This window comes from Phaenicophaeus curvirostris, chromosome Z (assembly GCF_032191515.1).
Source record: "Phaenicophaeus curvirostris isolate KB17595 chromosome Z, BPBGC_Pcur_1.0, whole genome shotgun sequence".
Lineage (NCBI taxonomy): Eukaryota > Metazoa > Chordata > Aves > Cuculiformes > Cuculidae > Phaenicophaeus > Phaenicophaeus curvirostris.
Genome location: NC_091431.1, coordinates 36,251,701 through 36,276,562, shown reverse-complemented (window position 1 = coordinate 36,276,562; position 24,862 = coordinate 36,251,701). Strand labels below are relative to the sequence as shown.

General features: G+C 36.3%; 1 protein-coding gene across 6 annotated transcripts in view; it reads left to right on the top strand.

The window, feature by feature from the left end:
• VPS13A (vacuolar protein sorting 13 homolog A) overlaps positions 1–24,862 on the top strand; it is a 100,289-nt gene that overhangs the window by 38,189 nt on the left and 37,238 nt on the right. For all 6 annotated transcript variants that reach the window (XM_069880796.1, XM_069880795.1, XM_069880797.1 and 3 more), the window contains exons 26-48: positions 769–925; positions 1,303–1,382; positions 1,605–1,664; positions 1,764–1,920; positions 3,913–4,029; positions 4,114–4,217; positions 4,613–4,780; positions 5,403–5,710; positions 6,459–6,606; positions 7,444–7,594; positions 9,875–9,999; positions 10,892–11,061; positions 11,635–11,855; positions 13,058–13,290; positions 14,209–14,301; positions 15,495–15,851; positions 16,606–16,707; positions 17,966–18,124; positions 18,243–18,504; positions 19,435–19,595; positions 20,729–20,832; positions 22,070–22,367; positions 24,128–24,523. In XM_069880796.1, the coding sequence (XP_069736897.1) occupies positions 769–925; positions 1,303–1,382; positions 1,605–1,664; positions 1,764–1,920; positions 3,913–4,029; positions 4,114–4,217; positions 4,613–4,780; positions 5,403–5,710; positions 6,459–6,606; positions 7,444–7,594; positions 9,875–9,999; positions 10,892–11,061; positions 11,635–11,855; positions 13,058–13,290; positions 14,209–14,301; positions 15,495–15,851; positions 16,606–16,707; positions 17,966–18,124; positions 18,243–18,504; positions 19,435–19,595; positions 20,729–20,832; positions 22,070–22,367; positions 24,128–24,523 (4,131 nt within the window). The remainder of the gene's footprint in view (positions 1–768; positions 926–1,302; positions 1,383–1,604; positions 1,665–1,763; positions 1,921–3,912; positions 4,030–4,113; positions 4,218–4,612; positions 4,781–5,402; positions 5,711–6,458; positions 6,607–7,443; positions 7,595–9,874; positions 10,000–10,891; positions 11,062–11,634; positions 11,856–13,057; positions 13,291–14,208; positions 14,302–15,494; positions 15,852–16,605; positions 16,708–17,965; positions 18,125–18,242; positions 18,505–19,434; positions 19,596–20,728; positions 20,833–22,069; positions 22,368–24,127; positions 24,524–24,862) is intronic.

Below are 24,862 nucleotides of genomic sequence, written 5' to 3'. Positions count from 1 at the left end.
CTTGCAGAAAATACGTAAAATAAGATTGATATGTACTGTGGTTTGTGTGATGACAAGGCTTTTTTAAGAACTGCTATTGGGAAGACAGATGCTGTATTCTACACTATTCTCTAATGGAAACTGTCTTACAATCCATAAGAAAATAGCTTCTCAGTTGTGTTTTTACAAATTACCTTATCTGTTTGTTGGCTTTTTAGTTTAAAATGACTTGTTTGGTTTGGGTTTGGTTTTCCCTGTTTGTAGAGGGCATTATGTAGAAAGGAATAATACTTATTTTTGTTTTGCTTTGGTTAAAAGCCAGGTAACAGTAGCTCAGCTATGTGTTTATTTAACATCATCTTTGCTATGCGTGGGTGAAAAAGTAGGAAAACTCACCTGATACTCAGTTTGGGAATCTAACTCTTTCCAGGAGAGTTTGATGATGTTCCAATGAAAGCAGTGAACTCTTCATGCTGGCTGAAAAATCTAGTTTTGACTGGGCTGAACATTACAAAGTCTTTTACAGAGTTGTTGTTTTTTTTTAAAAAAAAAGTAGTGGATGTAAGTATAACTTTGGTATTATGCGTATGCATATTCAAAGTTGTTACAGTAGCAGCAAACAATATTCTAGCAATTTTTCTTGTTGACCTGTTTATTTTTTTCCAGGGCATTTAAAGTTCAATGATCAGAACACATTAATCAGTACAAAGTATGTGAATATATAATCCTATCTAAAAACTAAGAGGATTTTTTTTACTGTTTTTTTTTTTATTTGTTTGGGGTTTTTAGGTCTTAATTAAATTATGTCGTCTTACCAGTAATACTGAAACACCTGTGCTGCAGCTTGAAATTGTTGGGTTAGGCACTGAACTGAAATTAAGAACATTTGACATGACTGCAAATGCTTTCCTTCGTGAAGTTTGTTTGCTGTGCCCAGAGTATATCGGTAAGTACTTATAGCCTGATGGAAAAACTATTCACAAGTAACCCTGTGAATTTGTCTTCAAAAAGCCTGTAGGGCTTTCTTTTGTCAACTGAGGAAGATTTTCTTCTGACATTGTGTGGTGGGGGAGGAAGGGAAAAGTAATTCCAGAAGTCATTCTCCTAGTTATAGTTGTGCTTTGTTAAATATGTTCTAATGCTGATGATTTAGTAGAGACATCTAACTATTTTAGGTCTGCAGAAGAGGTTTTGTGATTAGATAATAATAACAATAACCTAGTTTCTAGTCCATAGGAAATTAAAAGAGTTGTGAAAAACTTGTAGATTTTTTTCTTTTAAAAAAAGTAATCTTTTTTTTATTCTTTCGGGGTTTTTTTTAAGATGATGATGGCAAGCCGGTTTACATAATTACTACTTTGGATAACGTAGAAGATGATCTTCTCACTCTGGAGTATATAAAGGTGAGAAAAGAGGAGGCTTTGCTTTTGAATTGTAAGCCAGTCATACACAGTTTGGTATTATAGAGAATTTGTTGAAAGTTTTTCTTCACTTATTTATTCCTTAACATACTCTGTGTCATGTGCAAAGTTTATCTGCTCCCTATTATCATAAGTTGTAGTAGTTTTTGAAATAAATTCTCTCTGAAATTTGAAAACTTCTCATTATTTGTTCTTATGGAATAGGCTGATATTAATGGACCAGAACTGAAAACTGCCTATCAGAATGTTCTACAGAAAATTAAGGTATGATATCTTTTTTTTTTAATGTAATTTTCTCATTGTGGGAAGAGAGGCATATTGGATAAACAAACATAAAAGAACAAACACTATTTGTTCTTTTAGGTCAACTTTTCATCTCTAGATATTCATTTGCATACTGAAACTCTGCTGAATGCTATGAACTATCTGAATAATCTTCTACCCAAACAAGAAACTAAAGTTGCAGAAGAACCAGTCCATGAAAAAACAGAAGAGAAGAAGGATGTTCTTAAGAAATTAAGTGAGTTTCTTTACTCTTTTCTCTTTTTGCAAGCCTGTCAATGACTTTTGAGATGAGAATTTTTTTTTTAGGTTATATTTACTTATCCACTTAACAGGCTTTTTTAATTTAAGTGGTAATAAGAATATTAGTCCTTGGAATACTATTTGTGGATTCACATGGATATGTTCTTGTTCTGTGGCTGGAAGCGTGTAGGTGAGGAATAACTATAATTAATGAGACAGTGTAGATGTTGCAGCTGTTGACTTTCCCTGAGGTAGAAATACTAGCTTCTTTTTTTTTAACATGCATGTTCACGTTCACTTAGTTATGATAACCTGCATTGAATGGTTGCTTACTGGCAGTCACTGTGTTCCTAATGGCGTTCTCCCATAAATGAGCTTCTGTAAAGCCCACAACATCCTTCTTTCTAAATTGGAGAGACATGGACTTGATGGGTTGACTGTTTGGTGGATAAGGAGTTACTTGGGTGGTTGCATCCAGAGAGTGGTGGTCAATGGCTTGATGTCCATACGGAGGTCCATGACAAGTGGACCCTCAGAAGTCTGTATTGGGACCAGAGCTGTTTAATATTTTCATTGATGATATATAGAGCAAGATCAAGTGTACGCTCAGCAATTTTGCAGATGGACCTGGACAAACTGTAGAAGTGGGCCTTTGTGAACCCCATGAGGTTCAACAAGGGAAAGTGCAAGGTCCTACACCTGGGTTGGGGCACTGCTCGGTTTCAATACAGGATGAGGGACAAAATGGTTGAGACCAGCATAGAAGGACTTGGGGGTGGTGGTTGAGGAGAAGCTTGACATGAGCTTACCTGTTAATAATAGATGAGGGAAAAGCTGTGGATGTAGTATACTTTGAGTTCAGTAAAGCCTTTGGCACTGTGTTTCATAGTATTGAGAAGCTTGAGATGCTGGCTGCCACTGGCCTGGACAGGCATACCCTCTGCTGGGTGAAAAAAAGAGCAACCTATCTAGTGGGAAGTGTCCTTGCCCATGGCAGGGCGATGGAACTAGATAATCTTTAAGGTCCCTTCCAACCCAAACCATTCTGTGAATTAATGAGAAAAGTATTTTTGCAATGAAGTTTTTATCTGGAAATGTTTGTAAAAAGATCATCTAGTTCCAACCCCCCCTGCCATGGCAGGATCAGCTTCTACTAGATAGGTTGCTCAAAGCCTCATCCATCGTGACCTTGAACATCTCCAGGGACTGGGCATCCATGACTTCTCTGGGGAACCTGTTCCGCTGCCTCACCACCCTCATCATGAAGAATTCCTTCCTTATGTCTAATCTAAATCCACAATCTTTCAGCTTAAAATCATTCGCCTCATCCTGTCACTACTCTTTGATGAATAAGAATCCTTGCGCATCTTTCCTGTAGGCCCCTCATAAGTACTGCAAGGCCACTGTAAGATCTCCCTGGACCCTTCTCTTCTGTAGGCTGAAGCCTTTATAGTAGAGAAGTCCTCAACTTTAGAGTGATATCTTTAGTGAATGCTGCAGATGGCATTACATATACGATGTTTAAATGTTTTCGTGTTTAAAACTTAAGCTTAGAAAGTATAGGTTATGGATACTTAATAAAAAGTCACCTGCCATATGTCAACAAGACCATTGATTGCAGATGATTAATCAACAGACCAGACAGAATGGTGTATTAATGTAGTAACAATGTTACCACTATTTGAGGTAAACTGTTTAGTCCTGAATAATCTCTCTATAATTTTGCATTGTGCTATGTAGATATACATTAAATGTACTTCTTACAGTTAATAAAATACTGATGTTGATTGCCACAGTTTGTGACACCTATGAGGACTTCTGTGTATACAACCCTGTATATACAATTCTTTTGTGTCATACTTGATAGTCCAGGGCATTTTGTTGGTGGTGCTGGCTTGATACAAACTACACTTTGGGGAAGGGATACTAAAGTATTACATATCTTTCTTGAAGAAGTGTAATTTTTCTTACTTTCTGTTTCCCATAGCATCAAAAAAATCGAAGTATGAAGATGTTATTGACCTCAATATCTGTGCAGATTTATCCTGTTTACGTATCTTTATTAGAGAGAAAAAACACAGAATAGCTGAAATTCACATTCAAGGTAGGAACAAAACTTCAATCACAGAGGAACAAAGCTTCCTAACCAGAAGAATCTTTAGATTTTGAATGTTTTTTCTTTTTAAAGGTCTAGATAGCCAAGTTATCATGAAGAAAGCAGCAACAGAAGTGACTGCAAAATTAAAGAACATCATTATTGTGGATTCTGATGAGACAGCGTTGTATAAAAAGGTATGCATTTGCATGTGTTATTGACATCTGAATGGAATATAGATGCGAAATTGAACTTAACTTTGTGAACTTTAATATTTAACTGTGATTTTTATTTTTTTTAAATAACATTTCATATATTTGCTGGGAACATTATTCTCTATAGGCAGACCGATGTTGCCCTTACAACTAGTGATTGCTAGGCTGCCGTAGATTTTCTGTGACTGTGATGCCCAGCTGCTCATCCAACTGGGTATTTTCAGCGTTATCAAGGATTATTGTTTTTAATGATTTATTGTTGAGATAATTGAAGTAAAAATGTCTTGGATGTGTGGGGTACTACATTTTATTTTGGAATTCAGTTTCTCCAGCAGAAGTTTTTTACAGAAGAGATTTTGGTTTTCTTTCTTTCTAAGGCTCTTTATATCACAGGAAAAGAAGTCTTCAACTTTAGAATGGTATCATATGTGAATGCTACAGATGGCATGGCATATACAAATATGGATGTTGTTGACAATCGTATTTACCTGACTGTTGGGTGTATTCAAGTAGTTTTTGTCAACAAGTTTGTTGCATCTGTTTTAGTAAGTAAAATTTTCCAGTTAAGGTTCATTAGTATTCAGATAACTTTCTCAGAGCTACAAAACAATAAAGCATCCCTTATGGGGTAGTGCCTGTTTGTATAAGAACTATTATATAATATTGTAAAACTTGAGTGGAATTGGTGGTTGGGATACTTACTTCTCTTGTCTATATGTTTATTATTGTGTAGTAGGTGTCTAAGCAACAATATTTGTATTATTTTTGGTAATTTTTCCTCTTTAAATGACTTATGGCAGCTTTTAGATATGAACACTATTCATAGTTTATAACACTGAAATATAAGTAAATAATTCTTTTTCCATGAATTCTGGTAAGTAAATGTATCTTTTATTCTCCATATAGGCAAATAAAGTCTAATTCATACAAGTTATGTTATAAGATCATTGCTGTTACCAGATGCCAAATACTTATTTATTTATTTCATATTTTTATATATATGAAATTTATTCATATAGGTATATGCTTTATTAAAGAGTTCTGAAAAAGTGCCTAGAAAAAGTAGTATTTTAAGGTGTTTTGCTATTAAAAAACCAATGATTCTTAGTGTTTTTGAATTTTATGTGATTCTTAACAAAATTCCCAAGATCTTTGTTCTTTTCCTAGGCTTTTATAAATAACTTTCAAGCAGCCAAGGAAGCTCTTACTGAGGCAACTGTTCAAGCTGCAGAGAAAGCAGCTACTGGTGTAAAAGAACTAGCAGAGCGTAGTTCCCGTTTGGCATTGGATATCAATATTAAAGCACCTGTTGTGATAGTTCCACAGTCAGCAATGTCTGCAAATGTCCTGGTGGCTGATCTTGGTCTAATCACTGTGAAAAACCAATTCTTTATCGCTAAAACGAAAACACGGTATAATCTTCCACCTGTTATTGACTCTATGACAGTGAAATTGAGTGAACTGAAGTTGTACAGGTAATGTGTGATTTTTTTGTTTGTTTGTTTGTTTGGGTTTTTTTTTTGTAAATTCATGTAGTTCTTTTGGTATACTTAAATTGGAGAGCTGTGAGAAGTTGTTATCAAAATAATTATTTAATGTTTGGTGGTTCACAGATACACTAATCTTGAAACATAACATCTAATTAATAAAAAATATGTAAAAACAATTGAAATGTGTAGCTTAGAAGAAATAGTATTCTATGTATCTTTGAACAGAAGCAAACGTTTGTTAAGGGAACATCGTGTAGAATAATACTTAAGCATCATTCACTACTTTGAGGCAGGTTATGCCCATTTTTAAATGGCAGTTTTGGTGGGATTTTCAAGCTATACATAGCAGGAAAGATAACGGGTCAGATAACTATGAAGTGATATTTGAGAGTGGGCCTTGGTGCAGGGGATTGGTGGGGGAAAGGGAAGGGGATTTTCAGACATGGTTGAAGGATACTGAAAGGAGGAGTTGCTCTCCAATGGTGGAAGAAGGAAGAGGTCTTAACTTGGAAGTTACTATGTTGTGTGCCTGTGGTATATGCCTGTCATGCCTCCTCCCTGCCAGGAAAAGTTGCCTAGTTGGTGCAGTAAGGCTTTAACTAGAGATACTAGGAATAGTGTGAAAACTGTTTTACAGTACTATTCAAAACAGTGAGGAAAATACAGAAATGTATTTGTACTGCTTAGAATGTGTAAGTGAAATATGTCAGACTGTATTTTTTTTTTTCTGCAGATCATGCTATGAGCAGGGCTTGTTGCAAACTGAAGTACAGTTGCTGCAACCACTCAATCTGGAAGTAGCTGTTGAACGAAATTTAGCTGCTGCATGGTATAATGAAGTTCCTGATATTGAAATATCTGGCCGACTCAAGCCTATGAATGTAAGCAGTCATTTCTGAAAGCAGCTGCTAAAGTTGCATGCAGAATTGAAGCATTTTTATGTCCATAAATGCCCAAGTTCCTTAGTTTGGATATTGTTTGATTACAACACATATAGATAGAGGGGACTTTGTTTATTGGTGAAAAGGGAAGTGAATAGCTTTATATCTTACTATTAAGGTCTATATTTCATTGGTGATACAGTGAGCACGCTTTGTACTGAATGTTACTGTTGCTGATTAGAAATCAGTATGCTTTTACAGTTGACTTTTATCTATCAGTATCTTTCAACAGAGGATTGGAAAAAGTTGAGTTTTATTGATCTGTCCATTAACAGCGCCATCATGTCTTGAATTCATATCTGTGACAAGCCTGCATATGAGTTAATGCTTGTGCTCATTTAAATTTAGCATAAAAATATACAAAGCGTGTCAGTTCTTTGAGGAAAATGAGTATGTGAAATTTTTAAATAGAACTAGTAAAATTACTGTAAACTACTTTGTGACTATAAGCAGATAACTGTTCTGAGCAGCAGTAAGTCAATCTATACATGTATGACCTTTAACATTTGATTTCTAAATTGTAGCTTTGTAAAGAAATTTATGGACAAAACCAAACTAATGTGTGAATGACTTCTAGAATTTACTGTAAGAGGATGTATGGATGTGACTCTTCTGTTTCCTGAACAGAGAGATTGGTACAGAGAACAGAGACTCTGATATCTGACTCTAGTATCTGAGATTAATTTGGTTTATCTGTTTATTTGTAAACTTACGTTTTAGCTACCAAAAGATTCATGAATGGAATTGTTCTGAGTTTAATAACAATCCTTTTCTAAGCTAATTCTCAGTCAGGAAGACATTACCACAATATTGAGGACACTGAATGAAAATATAGGTGGAAGCTCTGCTTCATCCACATCTTTACCAGAACCGAAAGACATGACTAGCCATAGCAGTGTTATGCATAGTACTTCACAGCAATCTGCAGGTAATGTTTCCTCAAATTGTGTGGTCTTGCATTTTTAGGTATGACTGGCAGTTTGTTTCTAATAGAAACTGTTGTTTGTTTCTTTGTGAAAGGATGCCAGATTAAGTTGTTTTCAACAGTATGCCTCTGTTATCTTGACATTGTGGTGTGAACTATACGTAACAATAATGATAATGAATAGGCGCAAATGGGCTATTGTAATGAGTTTTGGTGCAGGATGTGTTAGTGTAAGGACGGTCTTGTTCTACTGACAATAATGTGGTAAGTACCTGGAAGTCTGTCAGTTGGATTTGGTAACATCCCAAATTTGGAAAGTTGCTATTTTACTATTTCCTGTGTTCTGTTGTTGTTTAGTTTTAGATCCCTAAAAGTTGTTCCTATTCAGTAGGCATGATTGCCCATAAACTGTTCAGAACACACTGAAAGAACAAGGTTAAGAACAGAATCTTTTCTCCAGCTCTTCTATTAAATGTAGAAAAATAGCAAAAATGTGGCAAGATGGGACAAACTTGTATTATTTGTAACGTTCTTACACTCAGTATCCTATAACATCAAGGGAAGTGGTACATTTGTGTCATAAAGATGGTAAAAAATGCACATAGAATCATAGGATCGTAGAATAACCAGGTTGGAAGAGACCCACCGGATCATCGAGTCCAACCATTCCTATCAAACACTAAACCATGCCCCTTAGTACCTCATCCACCCATGCCTTAAACACCTCCAGGGAAGGTGGCTCAACCACCTCCCTGGGCAGCCTGTTCCAGTGCCCAATGACCCTTTCTGTGAAGAATTTTTTCCTAATGTCCAGCCTAAACCTCCCCTGGCAGAGCTTGAGGCCATTCCCTCTTGTCCTGTCCCCTGTCACCTGGGAGAAGAGGCCAGCACTCTCCTCTCTACAACCTCCTTTCAGGTAGTTGTAGAGAGCAATGAGGTTTCCCCTCAGCCTCCTCTTGTCCAGGCTAAACAACCCCAGCTCTCTCAGCCTTTCCTCATAAGGCCTGTTCTCCAGCCCCTTCACCAGCTTTGTCGCTCTTCTCTGGACTCTCTCCAGAGCCTCAACATCCTTCTTGTGGTGAGGGGCCCAGAACTGAACACAGGATTCGCGGAGCGGTCTCACCAGTGCCGAGTACAGAGGGAGAATAACCTCCCTGGACCTGCTGGTCACGCCGTTTCTGATAAAAGCCAAGATGCCATTGGCCTTCTTGGCCACCTGGGCACACTGCTGGCTCATATTCAGGCGGCTGTCAACCAACACCCCCAGGTCCCTCTCCTCCAGGCAGCTTTCTAGACAGACTTCTCCTAGTCTGTAGCACAGCATAGGGTTGTTGTGCCCCAAGTGCAGGACCCGGCATTTGGCCGTGTTAAACCTCATGCCATTGGACTCTGCCCAGCGGTCCAGCCTGTTCAGATCCCTTTGCAGAGCCTCCCTGCCCTCCGGCAGATCAACACTTCCACCCAGCTTAATGTCGTCTGCAAACTTGCTAAGGGTGCCCTCAATGCCTTCATCCAGGTCATTAATAAAGACATTGAACAGGGCTGGACCCAGCACTGAGCCCTGGGGAACCCCACTTGTCACTGGCCTCCAGCTGGATTTCACACCATTTACCACCACTCTCTGGGCCCAGCCATCCAACCAGTTTTCCACCCAGGAGAGTGTGTGCCTGTCCAGGCCAGAGGCTGACAGTTTCTCAAGCAGAATGCTGTGAGAAACTGTGTCAAAGGCTTTACTGAAGTCCAGGAAGACCACATCCACAGCCTTTCCCTCATCCAGCAGCCGAGTCACTTTGTCATAGAAGGCGATCAGGTTAGTTTGGCAAGACCTGCCTTTTGTGAACCCGTGTTGATCACCCAGTTCTCTTGCATGTGCTTCATGGTAGCACTCAAGATCACCTGTTCCATGACTTTCCCTGGCATTGAGGTCAGACTGACAGGCCTATAGTTTCCTGGGTCCTCCCTGCGACCCTTCTTGTAGATGGGCACAACATCAGCCAGCCTCCAGTCCAGTGGGACTTCCCCAGTCTTCCAGGACTGTTGGAATATGATGGAAAGGGGTTTGGCCAGCACATCCTCCAGGCCCTTCAATACCCTTGCATGAACCCCATCTGGCCCCGTAGACATAGACTATATAAGCAGAGTATTTTATTATTTCAAACGTTCTATGATTTTGCCAAAAGTTACTACAAAGAGCACGATAAATGTATTCTAAGCATGGATTCTTTTTCTTAATTGCACTCGCGTAACTTCCTTTCATATTAAAGTTTTTCTTATTTCTGAAAGGTGTAACTGTTGTGACATCAGCAGTAGTGGAATTACATTCACCTGTGAAGATAAAAACGACACTAAAACTGGACTTCAGATTTGACTCTCTAAAGTTAGTATTGTATAGTCCAAATTCAAAACAGGTAAATATAATTTCGTTTACAAAGAGGAAGAAACAGCTTTAAGGCTCCCTAGAGTTCTGGAAATTCTGAATAGGAGTAGTTTAATTTATGAGTAGAGAAAGTGATTTCTAGCAATAGTCACAAACATGATGGAAATGGAAGTCAGCTACCATATAACTAAGTTATATAACTAAGTATATATAACTAAGTTAAGTAACTAAGTTATATGGTAGATATTGAAGGAAAGAATGACCTGTAGCAGCACGTAATACATGGCATCTTTTGTGATCTGACTGAAAAGTTGCTGAGCTCTTATCTTATTTTAAAATACAGTTTAGGAAGAAAAAGTGCGAAGAAATGCCACACATTCTTTAGTTTCACACACGTGTGGACAGACACATAAAACTGTGGGGAGAGATTGTAAATTTATATTACAATAGTAATGCATTTTTATTCTTTTTGGTTTAAATTTAAAAAACTCAACAAATTTCTAACTAAAAGTTTGGTAACGTTTTGTTGTGAACTTATAGTCTGTTATTTTGTTTTGAATGGTTTTCTAGTACCTGACTAACCACTATGTAGTCTAAAGAGACAAAAATTAATTACTTACTTGGTATTTTTGCTTATGCAAAGGAACCAAAATTTCATATGACAGTTCTACGTTCTTTTAAACATTGTGTCCTTCTCACTAATGTAAGCTTATTTTAACAAGCTGGTAGGATACTACAGCTTTACCTTTTTCAGTTTTCACTGTGTATTATTTATTTTTGTTTTTTTTTTTTACCAGTGGGTTCATTAAAGTTATGCTTGTTAGAAATATTACCTGTTAGAATAAAGCTGTATATCATTACTGTGTTTTATTTCAATTACCTGTAAGCAAATCTACAAACCTATTTTCATTTGATTTAAACAGGTTACAAATTTGGATCAGAGAGATGACCTTTTGAAGCTTGCAGAGTTTAAGTTAGTTTTGATGTCAGCCGCAGTCAAAATGTTATCGGATGGTTCAATGAATGCTTCAGTCAAGCTGGCAAACTGTACATTAGATGATAAAAGACAGTCAATCCAGAAGGCTACACCAAGGTCTGCATTTTGACATGAGCTACTATTTATTGGAATCTGACAGAGTTCCATATCTTTCCATCTTAGTATTCAGTTAAAACTACAGTTGTTAATCATTGTTAAAGTACATGTTACTCTAGACTTGTGTTTTATTTGCCTTTTGTCCATGTATTTGGAGACATCAACATAAATACTAGAAGCAAACCTTAAATATGAAACTAATAATTGTATTCAGAAGCAAATTTCGTTTTCAGCCTTACCACTGGTTAAGGGAGACAAGATTTACTTTTTTTCATTAAGAGTAACAAACTTCAATAAAGTGTGATGCTTTCGATTCTGTAAACAAGTAATTGTGATGGTTTGACTTGTTAAAATTATGATCACCTTTAGTTGCCAATGCGTGGGAGTCCAAATATTTGAGGTTTTATAGAATTTTTGTTAATGTTTTTATTGGTCATGTTTTAAATCTTTTGACGTTACTTCTTAAATTTACTCTTGTTAGTGTATTGCAGATGGAGTGAGAATCTTGAGTGTTTTAAGTAGTTGTGGCTGGGGTTTGTTGTCTTTTTAAATGTCACGTTAATGGTCTTTCAGGATGGTGGAAATGAAACATGGATTTGAAAAGAAAGTTATGGTGGATATAAGCTATAAGCAAGGAAGAGATGGCACTGCTCTTGACGTTGTTGTTCAAGAGATATACCTTTGTGCGAGCATGGAGTTTCTACTTACTGTTGCAGATATATTCCTAAAGGCTAATGCAGAAAGTGCTGCTGCACAGAGAAATCTCAAACAGTCATTACCTTTGAAGGAGCAAGGTATATACTGGAACTATTGAAAAATTTGTATTTAAATACCCATTTAACTTTGGTATTTTAATGCTATTTTAAAAATCATAATACTGCTTTTATAGTATTTCCTGTGATTGTGTGTATAGAACAACTTCTTTAACCATTGATGTTTCTTTACTTGCATCATGGAAAATGGTTCATGTCCCTTGGTCTTTATTTGCAAAGGAACCTTTGTCTTACCAGACAAAGGAAATGCATAAAAATGGACTTCTGAAATAAAATGGGAAAGAACAATTACAGCTGGCACTCTCTAGATTTGTTTGTCTATCTTACAGTCTCAGCAAAGTTTGCAATGATAATTAATACCATCATAATTTTTATGCTTCTTCAAAATGATGGAGCATATTATATAATGCTTAAAAATTAATTCAGACATTGCTGCCTAACAATGTTGTCATTTCATTTGCCTACTGATGTGCATTTCTCCCTACATCAGGAAACATAGCTTGAGTGCCTGCTTTGATCTTTCTAGTGTAGGACCCTATACCTGACATCAGAAATAAGTATGTTACAGCATCAGAGCAGGAAATGGGTGCTTTATGCTTCCAAACTGCAGGTAATTCACATCAGGTCTGCAAACCAAGTCCCTTTTTTCTGTTTTTGGTTTCCTGTGCTCTGAATATCTTAGTTGTGTCCACCTCAGCTAGGTCTTCTGTGATAATTTAGTAGATGAACAAAATCTAAACAAATTAGGAAGTCTTACGCAGGAGTATATTGGTACTGTGAATAGTATCATCAAGCAATAGTAAATGCTGCATTATTGTTCTGTGGAAAAATGTGCGTTTTACACCTGCAGAGAGCAGAAAATGTGGTCAGGGTTTTCATAACATCCTATCATAGCTGGTTGATGTAAATTTTTAGTAAAACTGATAAATTTGCTAGTATCAGAGGTAATAACAGTGGTGATACTGCTTACATTTCCACAAAGTTCCTTTGCCAAAATGCAATCTTCTGTTGTACCTGAAAGTAATTAAAGCTTTAATAGTTTAGTATCTCTAGTGAAGAGCCTAGAAATAAGCTAGTTGCAAGGATCTACAGGTTTTCTGACACCAGTTATGCTAGATTTTATTGCTAAATCTTTAAATCTTCTCTGTAAGTTTTAAGACAGATGTAAATAATGACAATTCAATCTTTGACCAGTTAATCTAATCTAATTTATATTTTTGAAGCACCTGTACAGCCTGTAACTACAATGGAAATGAACATCATTGTTAAAAATCCAGAGATTGTGTTTGTAGCTGATTTAACAAGAAGTGATGCTCCTGCATTGGTGGTTACAACACAGTGTGAGGTCTTCATTAAAAATAGTCCTGACAAGTATAGCATGACAGCCGCTGTTAAAGAGATACAAGTGAAAGCTTGTCCATTTCTTCCAGAAAAAAGGAAAGGGAATATTACTACGGTGAGTTTGCAGACATCCAGTTTGTATTTAAAAGGTGTGGTGTAACTACTAGAATGCAAGTTAATTCTGAAGCTTTTATCATTAGACTGTGCATTACAGACATGAGTAAAATTTTGTGGCTAACTTATTTTGTTGGTTTTATTCTGTTTTGTCTGGTGTGCCAAGAAGTGCAATCTTGATATGTGGCTATCTATGAGAAGCTGAAATTAAGAGCAGTATATTAATAATCTCTTATAACCCAAAATAAATAAAATAAATACAATTTTGATTGTATGTTATTTCATGTACAGTGTAGTAAATTTTGAATACTTTCAGTTTGAAACTTCAGATTAAATAGCTATGTAAGCAAATAGCAAAGGGTCACAGACAGAATGGGAAGTAGATGCTATGAAATAGGTTACTTAGGGTAAGTTCATTGGTGTTGAGGTCCATAGATCCATTATATTAAATTGCCTGTTTGTGTTCTGGCAGCAGAATCAAAAAGTGAGAGTGAATGTGTAAGCACTGATTGTAAAATAAAGCTGGATCTCAGAGACTGTGATTCAAACAATATTTATTCAGGAAATCTGTAACTGTTGTTGTTGTCTTGGCCTTTAACTGAAAAGTCTGATTCTTCTCGGAAGTCACAGACATGATGATGTGAAGACCCCTGCTGACTTTACCAAAAGAATGGTATTACTGAAGTGTAATGCATTTTACTGTAGCTAATGTTTGAATATTTAATGATCGAGAATAATCGCCTCAGCCATTCTGGTACTTCTTTTTCCTTTACATTTGAACATGTCATTAGTCTTCAGATTACTCTTAATTTTGAAGAAGCAAATAATGGTGACTTTTTTTGTGTGGTGTTTAAAAGTATATGATTTTAAAAAGATTTTTTTTCCTCTACTTAATATGCGTTTTTACTCTTTTGCATAGGTATTACAGCCATGTGACTTCTTCTTTGAAATGAAACAGTCAGGTGCTAATCCACAGACAGCTGATCTAATGATTAAGTCTCTAACAATAAAAGTAGGTGGACTTTTATCATATTTTTAGTTCTCTACTCCTTCCTGCTTAGAAGGCTTTGAAGTTGTTTGTAGGATATGTTTCTTCAAAAAAAAAAACCACCATCAGGCATGACTGAGAAAGCTGCCTGGAGGAGAGGGACCTGGGGGTGTTGGTTGACAGCCGCCTGAATATGAGCCAGCAGTGTGCCCAGGTGGCCAAGAAGGCCAATGGCATCTTGGCTTTTATCAGAAACATCGTGACCAGCAGGTCCAGGGAGGTTATTCTCCCTCCGTACTCGGCACTGGTGAGACCACTCCTTGAATCCTGTGTTCAGTTCAGGGCCCCTCACCACAAGAAGGATGTTGAGGCTCTGGAGCGAGTCCAGAGAAGAGCGACAAAGCTGGTGAAGGGGCTGGAGAACAGGTCTTACGAGGGGCGGCTGAGAGAGCTGGGGTTGTTTAGCCTGGACAAGAGGAGGCTGAGGGGAAACCTCATTGCTCTCTACAACTACCTGAAAGGAGGTTGTAGAGAGGAGAGTGCTGGCCTCTTCTCCCAGGTGACAGGGGACAGGACAAGAGGGAATGGCCTCAAGCTCTGCCAGGGGAGGTTTAGGCTGGACATTAGGAAAAAATTCTTCACAGAAAGGGTCATTGGGCACTGGAACAGGCTGCCCAGGGAGGTGGTTGAGCCACCTTCCCTGGAGGTGTTTAAGGCATGGGTGGACGAGGTGCTAAGGGGCATGGTTTAGTGTTTGATAGGAATGGTTGGACTCTATGATCCGGTGGGTCTCTTCCAACCTGGTGATTCTATGATTCTAAGTGGGGAATTGTTTCTGTTCTTCATGAGGTCATCTACCTGTTTAGCGTGTGAAAAAAAAAAACCCAAAATGAAAAATTGGCAATCATGTTACTTTTGCGTTTGGAATCTGTGTTTTATAAAATGACCTGATGTACAGAGAAAATTTTCAAGGTGTTTAGATAGTGTTGGATGACGTAATTTAGAAATCTTCGATCTGGAAGAAAGGCAGAGGTTGAAAATCTGAATGGGCTGGGCTGTAGCTTGTGGGAAGGAAAGAGTTTGCAAACATAAGAGCCCTGCAGAGAACAGAATTGTTCTGGTAGCATAACAATTCATTAGAATTTTGTATCTGGAAGTTGCTGACTCCTTCCTGGAACAGTTTCTCATTTGCATTTGTTCCAATTTCTTACTTGTAGGTTTCACCAATAATCATAAACACAGTAATTACTATTACATCAGCCTTTTATCAAACTGCAGAAACAGCAGAAGAAGAGATAAGTCAAATTCCTCCAGACTTGTGGAACAAGAAAGATATAAAAAATCTCAAAATGTGGTTTCTTGAGGAGTCAAATGAAAATAAAGATACAAATCCAGCCACTGAACTGATTCCCACGGGAGAGTCATTGAAAATGAATATAGAATCTGTTTTTCTCACGCTTGAAGCTGGTGTTGGGCACCGAACTGTACCAATGCTTTTAGCCAAGTCCTCATTTCTTGGAGAAGTAAAAAATTGGAGTACTCTAATCAACTTACGTTCTCGTCTTGAGCTAGAGGTGAGGAATCATACGTAAGAAAAAGAACAAGTATAGTGTCTTAAGAAAGCTTATGTTATTTAGACAATAAAAGAAAAATAATCCATGTATTTGGTGAGTAAACTCCTGCAGATACTGAATGAAGTGCTAAGGTAGTTAAAATGATAATCTAATGCGTTGGATGTTATGTGTTAATGGCATTAATTGGTGTTATACGACCTCATGTTTACAGTTGATGTGAGTTCCCAAAGGCCTGTTGCATCAATATTAAATTTTGGAGTAGCAACTGGTTAAACATCTTTGACAATCTTAATTTAAGATTACAGTAGAATCTACTCGTGTCATTTCCATAATGTACATGTGGTACTAGTATTGTACATAAAATGTTCAAACTGTCTGGTATTTGCATATTAGTGACCTAAAATTCAGTGGTTGTTGTAGGTTGTGTCTTCTTTATTTGTAGTACTTTAGACTTCCACTGCCTACAGTTTAAGGCAGAATTACATTTTAAGTGGCACACCTTATACCACTCATTCGGGAATGAACCAGTTTTTGCAGTACAGACTTAGCAACCTCATTTATTTTTCTAATGCATTTGCTTCATCTTATGGTGGAAGTTGAAAGTGAAATCTGAATATAAATTTTTATTAATTATTTCAGTAATATAATACTTGTAAATCAGAATTTTAAGTCTTTCAACATCTGTAGAGTTCTTTTTGATTTAAAAGTTGTGTCTAATTTCCTAATTTTTTTCTTAACTTTTGCATTTCAATAGGTACACTATTTTAATGAGATGTTCGGGGTATGGGAACCTTTGCTTGAACCACTAGAGGTTGAAAAAACAGATTTATTCAAACCATGGATTCTTGAAATCAAGGTATGTTTTCCAAAGCTGAACTATAATTTTCTATTTTAGTACTTTAGAAAAAAACAAATGCTCTGCACCTTTCATTTCTGAGACTAATTAACAGTTTTATTCCTTTTTCTTGGTTATTGAGCCTTTTTGACCAATTAGTGAATGAAAACAGGTCTTGCGCCTATCACAGATCTTTTTAAACAAGTGTCTTTCAGGTGGCAGGAAGATTTGATTCCAGTTGCACTAGATAATCAGAATGGCTTTATTTTTCTAAAGTTATGTCATGTGTTAATGAAGCGTTCAGTGACTTTGGAAAGATAGAAGACCACTCATCTTGTTCCATGGAAGTGTCTGTAGCAAAAAATATTGGAAAAACTGGTTATGTACTAGCACAAAGTCCACCATGGGAATAGTTCTTACCACTTCCATTTCATCTTTTACAAGGAAATAGTCTAGATTCTGATCTCAAAGTAGATAACCATATATTCAAGGAAAGAGAGGTTGGTTTTCTTTCCTTCTTCATTCTTAACTGTTTTATTGCATTGTTTTGGAGTATTATTAACCTGTTAGTTTACTGAGAATGGATGAATCATTCTTTCCCTAAGTCTGTGGTGATCAAACAACTTCTACTCAGAAGGGTAGAAATTATGGACTAAGACATTGCAATTAAGAAATGACTGTTAAAAATATTCCTAAGAATTTTCCAGAGACTTAATGCAGATAATATAGTGATAGTGAGTCAAACTTTATATCTTCTTGCCCAGATTTGAAGTATAACATTTGGAAATATATGATTTCCAGAAATGTTGAGGGCCAGAAAATATATTACATGTGATTTTTATTATTTTTCCTGCAAAGAAACAAAATACATTCAAAATAAGTATTTAGTTTGGCAACATACAAAGTTTAAGTTTGGAGTTTTAAGAGTAGGAAATCAATTACGTGTAATAGCTTTTACACAGTCTTATTAGACATGGTATGATGAATGTTTTCATGAGGCATTTACCTTATATGTTAGCAGTTAGTATATAAGTGTATGCTCTTTATTTCTGACTAGTGATTAAATTAGTTACTGTTATTGAAGTTTCATTGATGTCTGAAATAGATCTTTTGCCTCTTGCTGCCTTTTTTCTCTCTTCCTTTTTGAATAAAAACATGAACAAATAAACCCCAAAACTATGACCATGGCAGGACATGCAAGATAGGAAGAGTCTTGAAGTGAAACTTGCTTCTGCAGAAGGAGTAGTTAAATAAGAATTCTTCAAAAATTTCCTTTCAGATGAAAAAGAAGGCTAAGAAAGCGTTGGTTGAATCAGATGCAGAAGAAGAGAACTACAAAGTTCCAGAATATAAAACAGTAATAAATGTTACCTCAAAAGACCAGCTGAACATTACACTATCCAAATGTGGACTGCAAATGTTGAGTAACTTGGGCACGGTAAGAGAGAATATGTGACTGTGCAGTGTCAGAATTGTTAAATGAATGTTTGCAAAGATCATCTTGATGAAGTTTTATTCACTGTATTTGTATTTTGTGTCTAATCTTTGTTTTCTAGGCATTTGCTGAAGCAGCTACTCAAACCTCAGACATCTTCAAAAAAGACCGAGCACCATTTGTAATAATAAACTCTTTAGGACTTCCCATCACTGTCTTCCCTAGTGATTCCTTTAGTGTCCTGAATGTTGAATTAGGAATAAAAACATTTCGTTTACGAGATGGAGAGAATTTAAATATGGAATTTGTCAGAACTAAAAATGAGAGCGATCAGTTCACAGCAATGACAACTCTGAGTAGCAAGAGGTTTTACATTCAGATCTGTAAGTTTTAAAACTCCATACATCTTCTGTTTCTGTAAATACTGTATTATGCATAATACTGCATCTTCTGTAAGTCAGTAAGTATTGGAGAACTACATAATATGAAAGATGCATTTCTTTGGATTCTACATGTATGGCGGTATTTGAAATCCTGCATTAATCTTTACAGCTAAAAGTTACATGTATCATGCTTTAGTTTTTGTAGCATACGTTTTCTATTGTTATAAATTATTTAGGTAACTAATCTTTATTTCGTAATTTTACTGCAATAAATATTTTTGTTTCTGTTCACATGCTAATGCAGAATTAAGCTGCCCGAAGTAATTTTTTTTGTAGAATTCTGAGGCCTGTTTATATGTGTGTCCGCTAAGAAGTTACCCTCAAGAAGGATGTTTTTAAGAAAAGATTGTTTTAAATAACTTGAAGAAAAACACAGTTAAAGCTAAAAGTAAAATTCAGCTGGTTTTAATGGATAAGTGTTAACAATTTACGCTGGTTTTGTTGTAACAATTGTCAGTTTTCCAAAACTGATACTTCAGTTGGGCTTACCCATAATGATTTATTATTTGAATTGTTTTCACACTTTATATAAGCAGTACCTTGTTAGTAAGCCATTACACCTTGTAAACATTACATGTGTAAACATTTCTCTTTAGGCACTAATTTTATTTGTAGTGGCAAAACCCATATAAACATTTGAGTCACTGACTCACTCTTTTTTTCCTGTGGTGAAAATAGAATCTTTGCTGTTTCCTTAGTAGTGCTGCGAGACTGGAATATTAGAAGTGATAATTGTACTTTTTTTCTTCAGATTTATTTTTTGTAATAGATTGAATGATACTGAAAATTCCATTGAATTAATATTTCTGTCTTTCAAATCGATCTTGATGCTTCTTTTGAGTCTTTAATTTCTCATATTGCAAATTCTAGGTCCACATAATCATTCCACTGTGGAGAAGATTCCGTTGACAAAAGTTGGTCGATGTATTTACAGAGTGAGACATGAGGAATCAGGTGTTGAAAGGTCCATTGTCTGCCAAATCGATACTGTTGAAGGAAGCAAGATGATAACGATACGTTCTCCCATTCAGGTTATTATATTTCTATGTATTATAATTTCATTGTTTTAATTTGCTAATGAATGAAAATGATTCTGTTGTCTTTAAATAAACATCTAAAAAATCTTAAATATTCATTTGTTGTATATTGTAATTTAGAGGAGATTTTAAAAGTAAATAGCTTTTTTGAAGTGGCAAAGACAGAAGATGGGATGAGGGTAGAAATGTACCAGATTTTAGATCAGGATAATTAATCAGTAATATATTCTGGTACTATCTCAAACTTTAATCTTTTAGAATTATTTGCATTGCTCTCTTAAACTTGCCTTGATTCTGCAAGATTATCTGCCTATAAGATTATTTCTTTTTTCTTCATGCTGTACAATTGTTACATAAATTTCGAATTTGTTAACGAGTCAGCTGGGGAGTGAGCCCTTCAAGCATGTATATTTTTTGATTCAGTAGTATTTTTGACAGACGTTATGTAGTTTACAAGTACCAGGAGGTGGCCAGGTATGAGTATGCTGTAGTGGTAGTGTCCCTGTTGCGTTTGACTTGCTGGTTTTTGCCCAGTGATTTATGACTTGGTTAGTAGAGATTTACTGTTTTATTCTTACCTCAATTAAATTTTAGTTTTTTCTTCTACAGCCAATAATGGTTTTAAATTAAACCTGAAAAGAAAAAAAACCCAAACCAACTCTTTGCAAAGAACAAGACAACTATATAACCCCAAAATTGTAAAGAGCGTGGGTAGCTTACCCTTAAAGTGTTTGATTTCCCTTGTGTTTTCTGCCATATGGATTTTGACCCCCCATGTCCTTTTACATACATATATATATATATGTATTTATTTATGAGAAGGTTCTTCGGAATGTTGTTGCTGTAGTTCAGGTTTACTTGTCTTTGGTTTTACAGGGCTTTATGTTTCTCCTTGAGAAGAATTTTACAGCTGTTAATTCCATAATTAAAGGAGAGCATTCAACTGCACAACCAAAGCATTTAAGGGGATTTGCTGCTATTAGACGGTTTTTTTTAAATAACTGACCTTGAATAGTAAACAGATAACGTGAACAATGAGGGAGTTCTCGTTCTGTGCTCTATTAGGCTCAAAACACTGTCTTTCCAGTTTTTCCTAATGTATGTGGCTGTATTTTTATTTCATGTAGATAAGGAATCATTTTTCAATCCCATTAAATATTTTTGAGGAAGGAAGATGTTTAGGAACTGCTTCACCAGCAAATGAATTCAACATACCACTGTCCTCTTACAGGTACATTATTGCATTTTTTTTTTTTAACATGGAACACACATATAAGTTGTTAATTCTTTGTGTTTAATTATATGAGTACAATAAAATTGTTTGCCTTTACTACCTAATACTGATAATTAATAATTAATACTGTACTATCATTGTCGGGTAGAAACTTCTCTGAGCATCTAGTCTGAGTTAAACAGAATAGTGTGTAATGCTTGAACTGTAAATCTTTTGAAATCCACTTTACCAAACACGCTAGATTAGGTTCTAGGACACAGTGATTATTATCCACACATTACAGACTTCTCTTCTTAGTGATGTATTACAGCTTTTTTTTTTTTAAGGGCTTCTGCTTTTAACGTGATTCGGAAGTGAAAAATAGAAATTAATTTGTTTAAATTCCTATCACAGCTATAGAAAAAGGCTTGCCAACCTTAGAAACAATAGGCTCCCCACATAGCTATGGTGTAAGCACCTTCAAGCCAAGCTAATAACCACCTAAAACTGCAGTGAGTTTGTTTGTACGATTTAGCTGAACTGTCACCAACTTCTAGGCAGATATGTTTGCTTTGATTGTTTATTGTAAGTACAGAGACTTTTTCCTTCTGTTTTCCCCCCAAAACTTTCCCCATTTTTTAAAGTGATAGCTTTTCATTAAATAAATTGCAATTTGCTGTATTTTATTTAATAAGGTTTAGTGACATTCTGATTCATTGCACAGATAAATGGGTGATTCCTTCTAGGCAGTCAGAAAATATTTACTGATAAAAATTTTCAGTCAAAGAGCAGCTTACAAGCAGCTTGGTTGGATTACAAAAAGTTGCCTTACAGAAGCCATATACGTAAACAATCTATGAACTTCATGCTTTGTACTGGAAAGAAGGGCACTTTCTGCAGATCTGAGATAGGAGTGAATTTTTTAACCAGACTTTTTGCTTAGAACAGGAATACAACAGCACTTATAAGGAAGTTCATTAGCTTCTTCATGAGAATCTCCAACAGTCCCTTTTTTCCAAGGGAATTATGTGGAAATACGGAACAAGCAGCTCTCTCAGGTGCAGTTCCGTGAACTTTTGCAATCCAGACCGCTTTTTACTTTGTCCTTTAAGCAAGATGAAGGCAGGCACTGAATTACTATCAGAAGTCTTCCAACATTCAAATAGTACTAGAATGTTTGTTTTGCATAGTACTTTTTTTATAATTGAACAATTCAGTCTCATATTGAGTGTCTAAAAAATGTTTTCATTTACAGATCCGTACTGAGTTTGCAACCACTAGCCAATGAAAGTGGAGCAGATAGAGAATATGATATGTGTGAAGGAATTACATTTGATGAAATTATGAAAAATGTTGACAGTTTATTACAAAGGAAATGCCAGTCTGTGAGGTCAACTAACCACTCACTTATCATCAATATTGTTCCTGTAAAAGACACATTGACATCTTCATCATGTGCGGAAGATCAATGGGATTTTCCATATGTTGTTCATTTATGGCCTTCGGTTCTTCTCCACAATCTTCTCCCTTATCAGATAGCTTATTCTATAGAGGTAATTTTTAATGTGTGATTTTTTTATTATGTTTCATATCTGTTATATGAAAACTGACCAGCTGTTTGAGATGTGTTTACAAATAGATGTTAAAAGAGCAGACTTCTGTAGAGTGTTTGTGAAGGAAGCTTACAGATCTTGTAAGGGCAAGACTGTATCTACAGAAATGAAATGGTACCAGAATATGAAAAGTAGTAATTTTAATCATAAGTAGACACATATGCAAAGTAAAACTTAGACTATACAAGTTCAGCCCTGTGAGTCACTTTTTGTCGCTCAGGTGCAGCTCGAGCCTAATTAAACAGTGTAGATTTTCCTGTGAATTGTTACTGCCTCAGATGACATTAACTGGGTGAACCTACAGTAGTATTTTATGTGCTGTCACTGATTTTTTGCAGTAGCGTGCTTTTAAATGAAGTCACAAACCTGCCTTTTCTCCAGGTTTTGGCTTGAATTGCAGTCTAGTGTCAGGCAGTATGTTCTTTTCAGGTGAAATTAAATGATTAGATGCACTTTGACTGTTAACAGATATTCATTCCAGGACCAGATGACAGCCAGTCTCAAGCAGAACACTGAAGACATTTACAGTGTTGGACATTGGTTCCTGAGCACTGAACATTTCGTTCTGTGGATCTCCTGTGGTTTTGTCCAACTGCTTCCTCATATAGACTTAGGAAAATGGAAGTGTCGATGGGAGACAATGAATAATTTTTTTCAAATGGTCTTAATATTTAGTATTTGAACTCAAGCAGTAAAATTTAATCATCAGATTTTATCACAAATGCACAATTACTAGAACCAAAGACTGTGGCCTTTACCAAATGTATGGAACTAATGGATGCTTTTTTGTATGTCTATTAAAAATTTAGATTTGCTGAAAGAAATATTGAATTGAGGATCTCTGTCATTTAAGCATGACTATGTATTTTAATTTGACAGGGGTTTTTTTTGCATTAAATATTGATGACTGTCATAGTTGGGTGTTGGTTTTTTTTCTATTAAAGTAGGTGTTTAAGAATTTAACAAGAAGGCCAACAGCATCCTAGCTTTTATTAGAAATAGTGTGGCCTGCAGGACTAGGGAAGTGATTGTCACACTGTAGTTGGTGCTGGTGAGGCTGTACCTTGAATGCCGTGTTCAGTTATGAGCCCCTCCACCAAAAGAAAGACATTGAAGTGCTGGAGCGTGTCAAGAGGAGGGCAATGAAGCTGGTGAAGGGTCTGGAGCACATCTGTTACGGGAAGCAGCTGGGGGAACTGACGGCAGAAAAGGAGGCTGAGGAGAGACCTAGTCACTCTCTACAAGTACCTGAAAGAAGGTTGTATTGAGGCAGCTGTTCGTCTCTTCTCGCAACTGACAAGTTGTAGGAATAGGGGAAATGGCCTCAAGCTGCACCAGAGGACGTTTAGATTGGATATTTGGAAAAAATTCTTCACTGAAATGCTTGTCAAGTATTGGAAGAGGCCGCCCAGGGAAGTGGTTGAGTCACCATCCCTGGAGGTATGTAAAAAGATATGTAGACGTGGCGCTTAGGGACATGGTTTTACTGGTGGACTTGGCAGTCTTAGGTTAATGCTGGACTTTTATTAAAGCTCTTTTCCAACCTAAATGGTTCTGAGTCTGTGAGAGTTAAATAGCATAATAAGCATTTTAAAATTCTGCTTAACAACTTGTGTCTTCATTTTCAAAGCTAGCTAGAAAAGAAGACTTGAGGTGAATTTTGTGTGACTCGTTTACGCTATTTGGATTTTATTTTAAAGGGAAGTGGGAACAACTGTGACACTCTGCAAGAAGGATGTTCAGCCCAGATTCATAATGCAGTGTTGGATCAAACAAAACTAGATTTACAGTTGCTTAACTATCTTGATCAAAATTGGAAAAGTGAGTACCATATAAAGAGCAATCTATCTGATATCACCTTCACAACGTTTTACTGCATCACGGAGTTGGATAAGACTGAACTGGATATTGCTGTCCACGTGACCTACACAACTGGGCAGATGGTTATAGCAATTCACAGTCCATACTGGATGGTAAATAAAACTGGTCGACTACTGCAATACAAAGCGGATGGTATTCACCGCAAGCATCCTCCAGATTACAAAAAGCCGCTTCTTTTTTCTTTCCAGCCCAAAAACTTCCTCCAAAATAACAAGGTATTATATTTTGTAAAACCTGACAGCTCTGTACTCCCCTATGTTGTTGTATGAAAGCATTTTTTAACCTTTAAAGTTACTGAACTATGCCGTGCTCCGCAAAGGGCATGACACCTACTATAACTCTGTCTAAAGATATTTTAAATAATGTTGGTGTCAGTTATGTTTGTGATGAATGAATGGCACGAGGGATTTCAAGACTGTTGATTTGCCTTCGAGATTTTAATTGGGATGAGTTTTGGAAAGGATCCTTGTGGTTGCTTCCTCTGGAGTATCTTATAATGCTTAGTCCATGTAACTTTTAACAAAGGGGACTAGAAAATATCTTTGAGACAATAT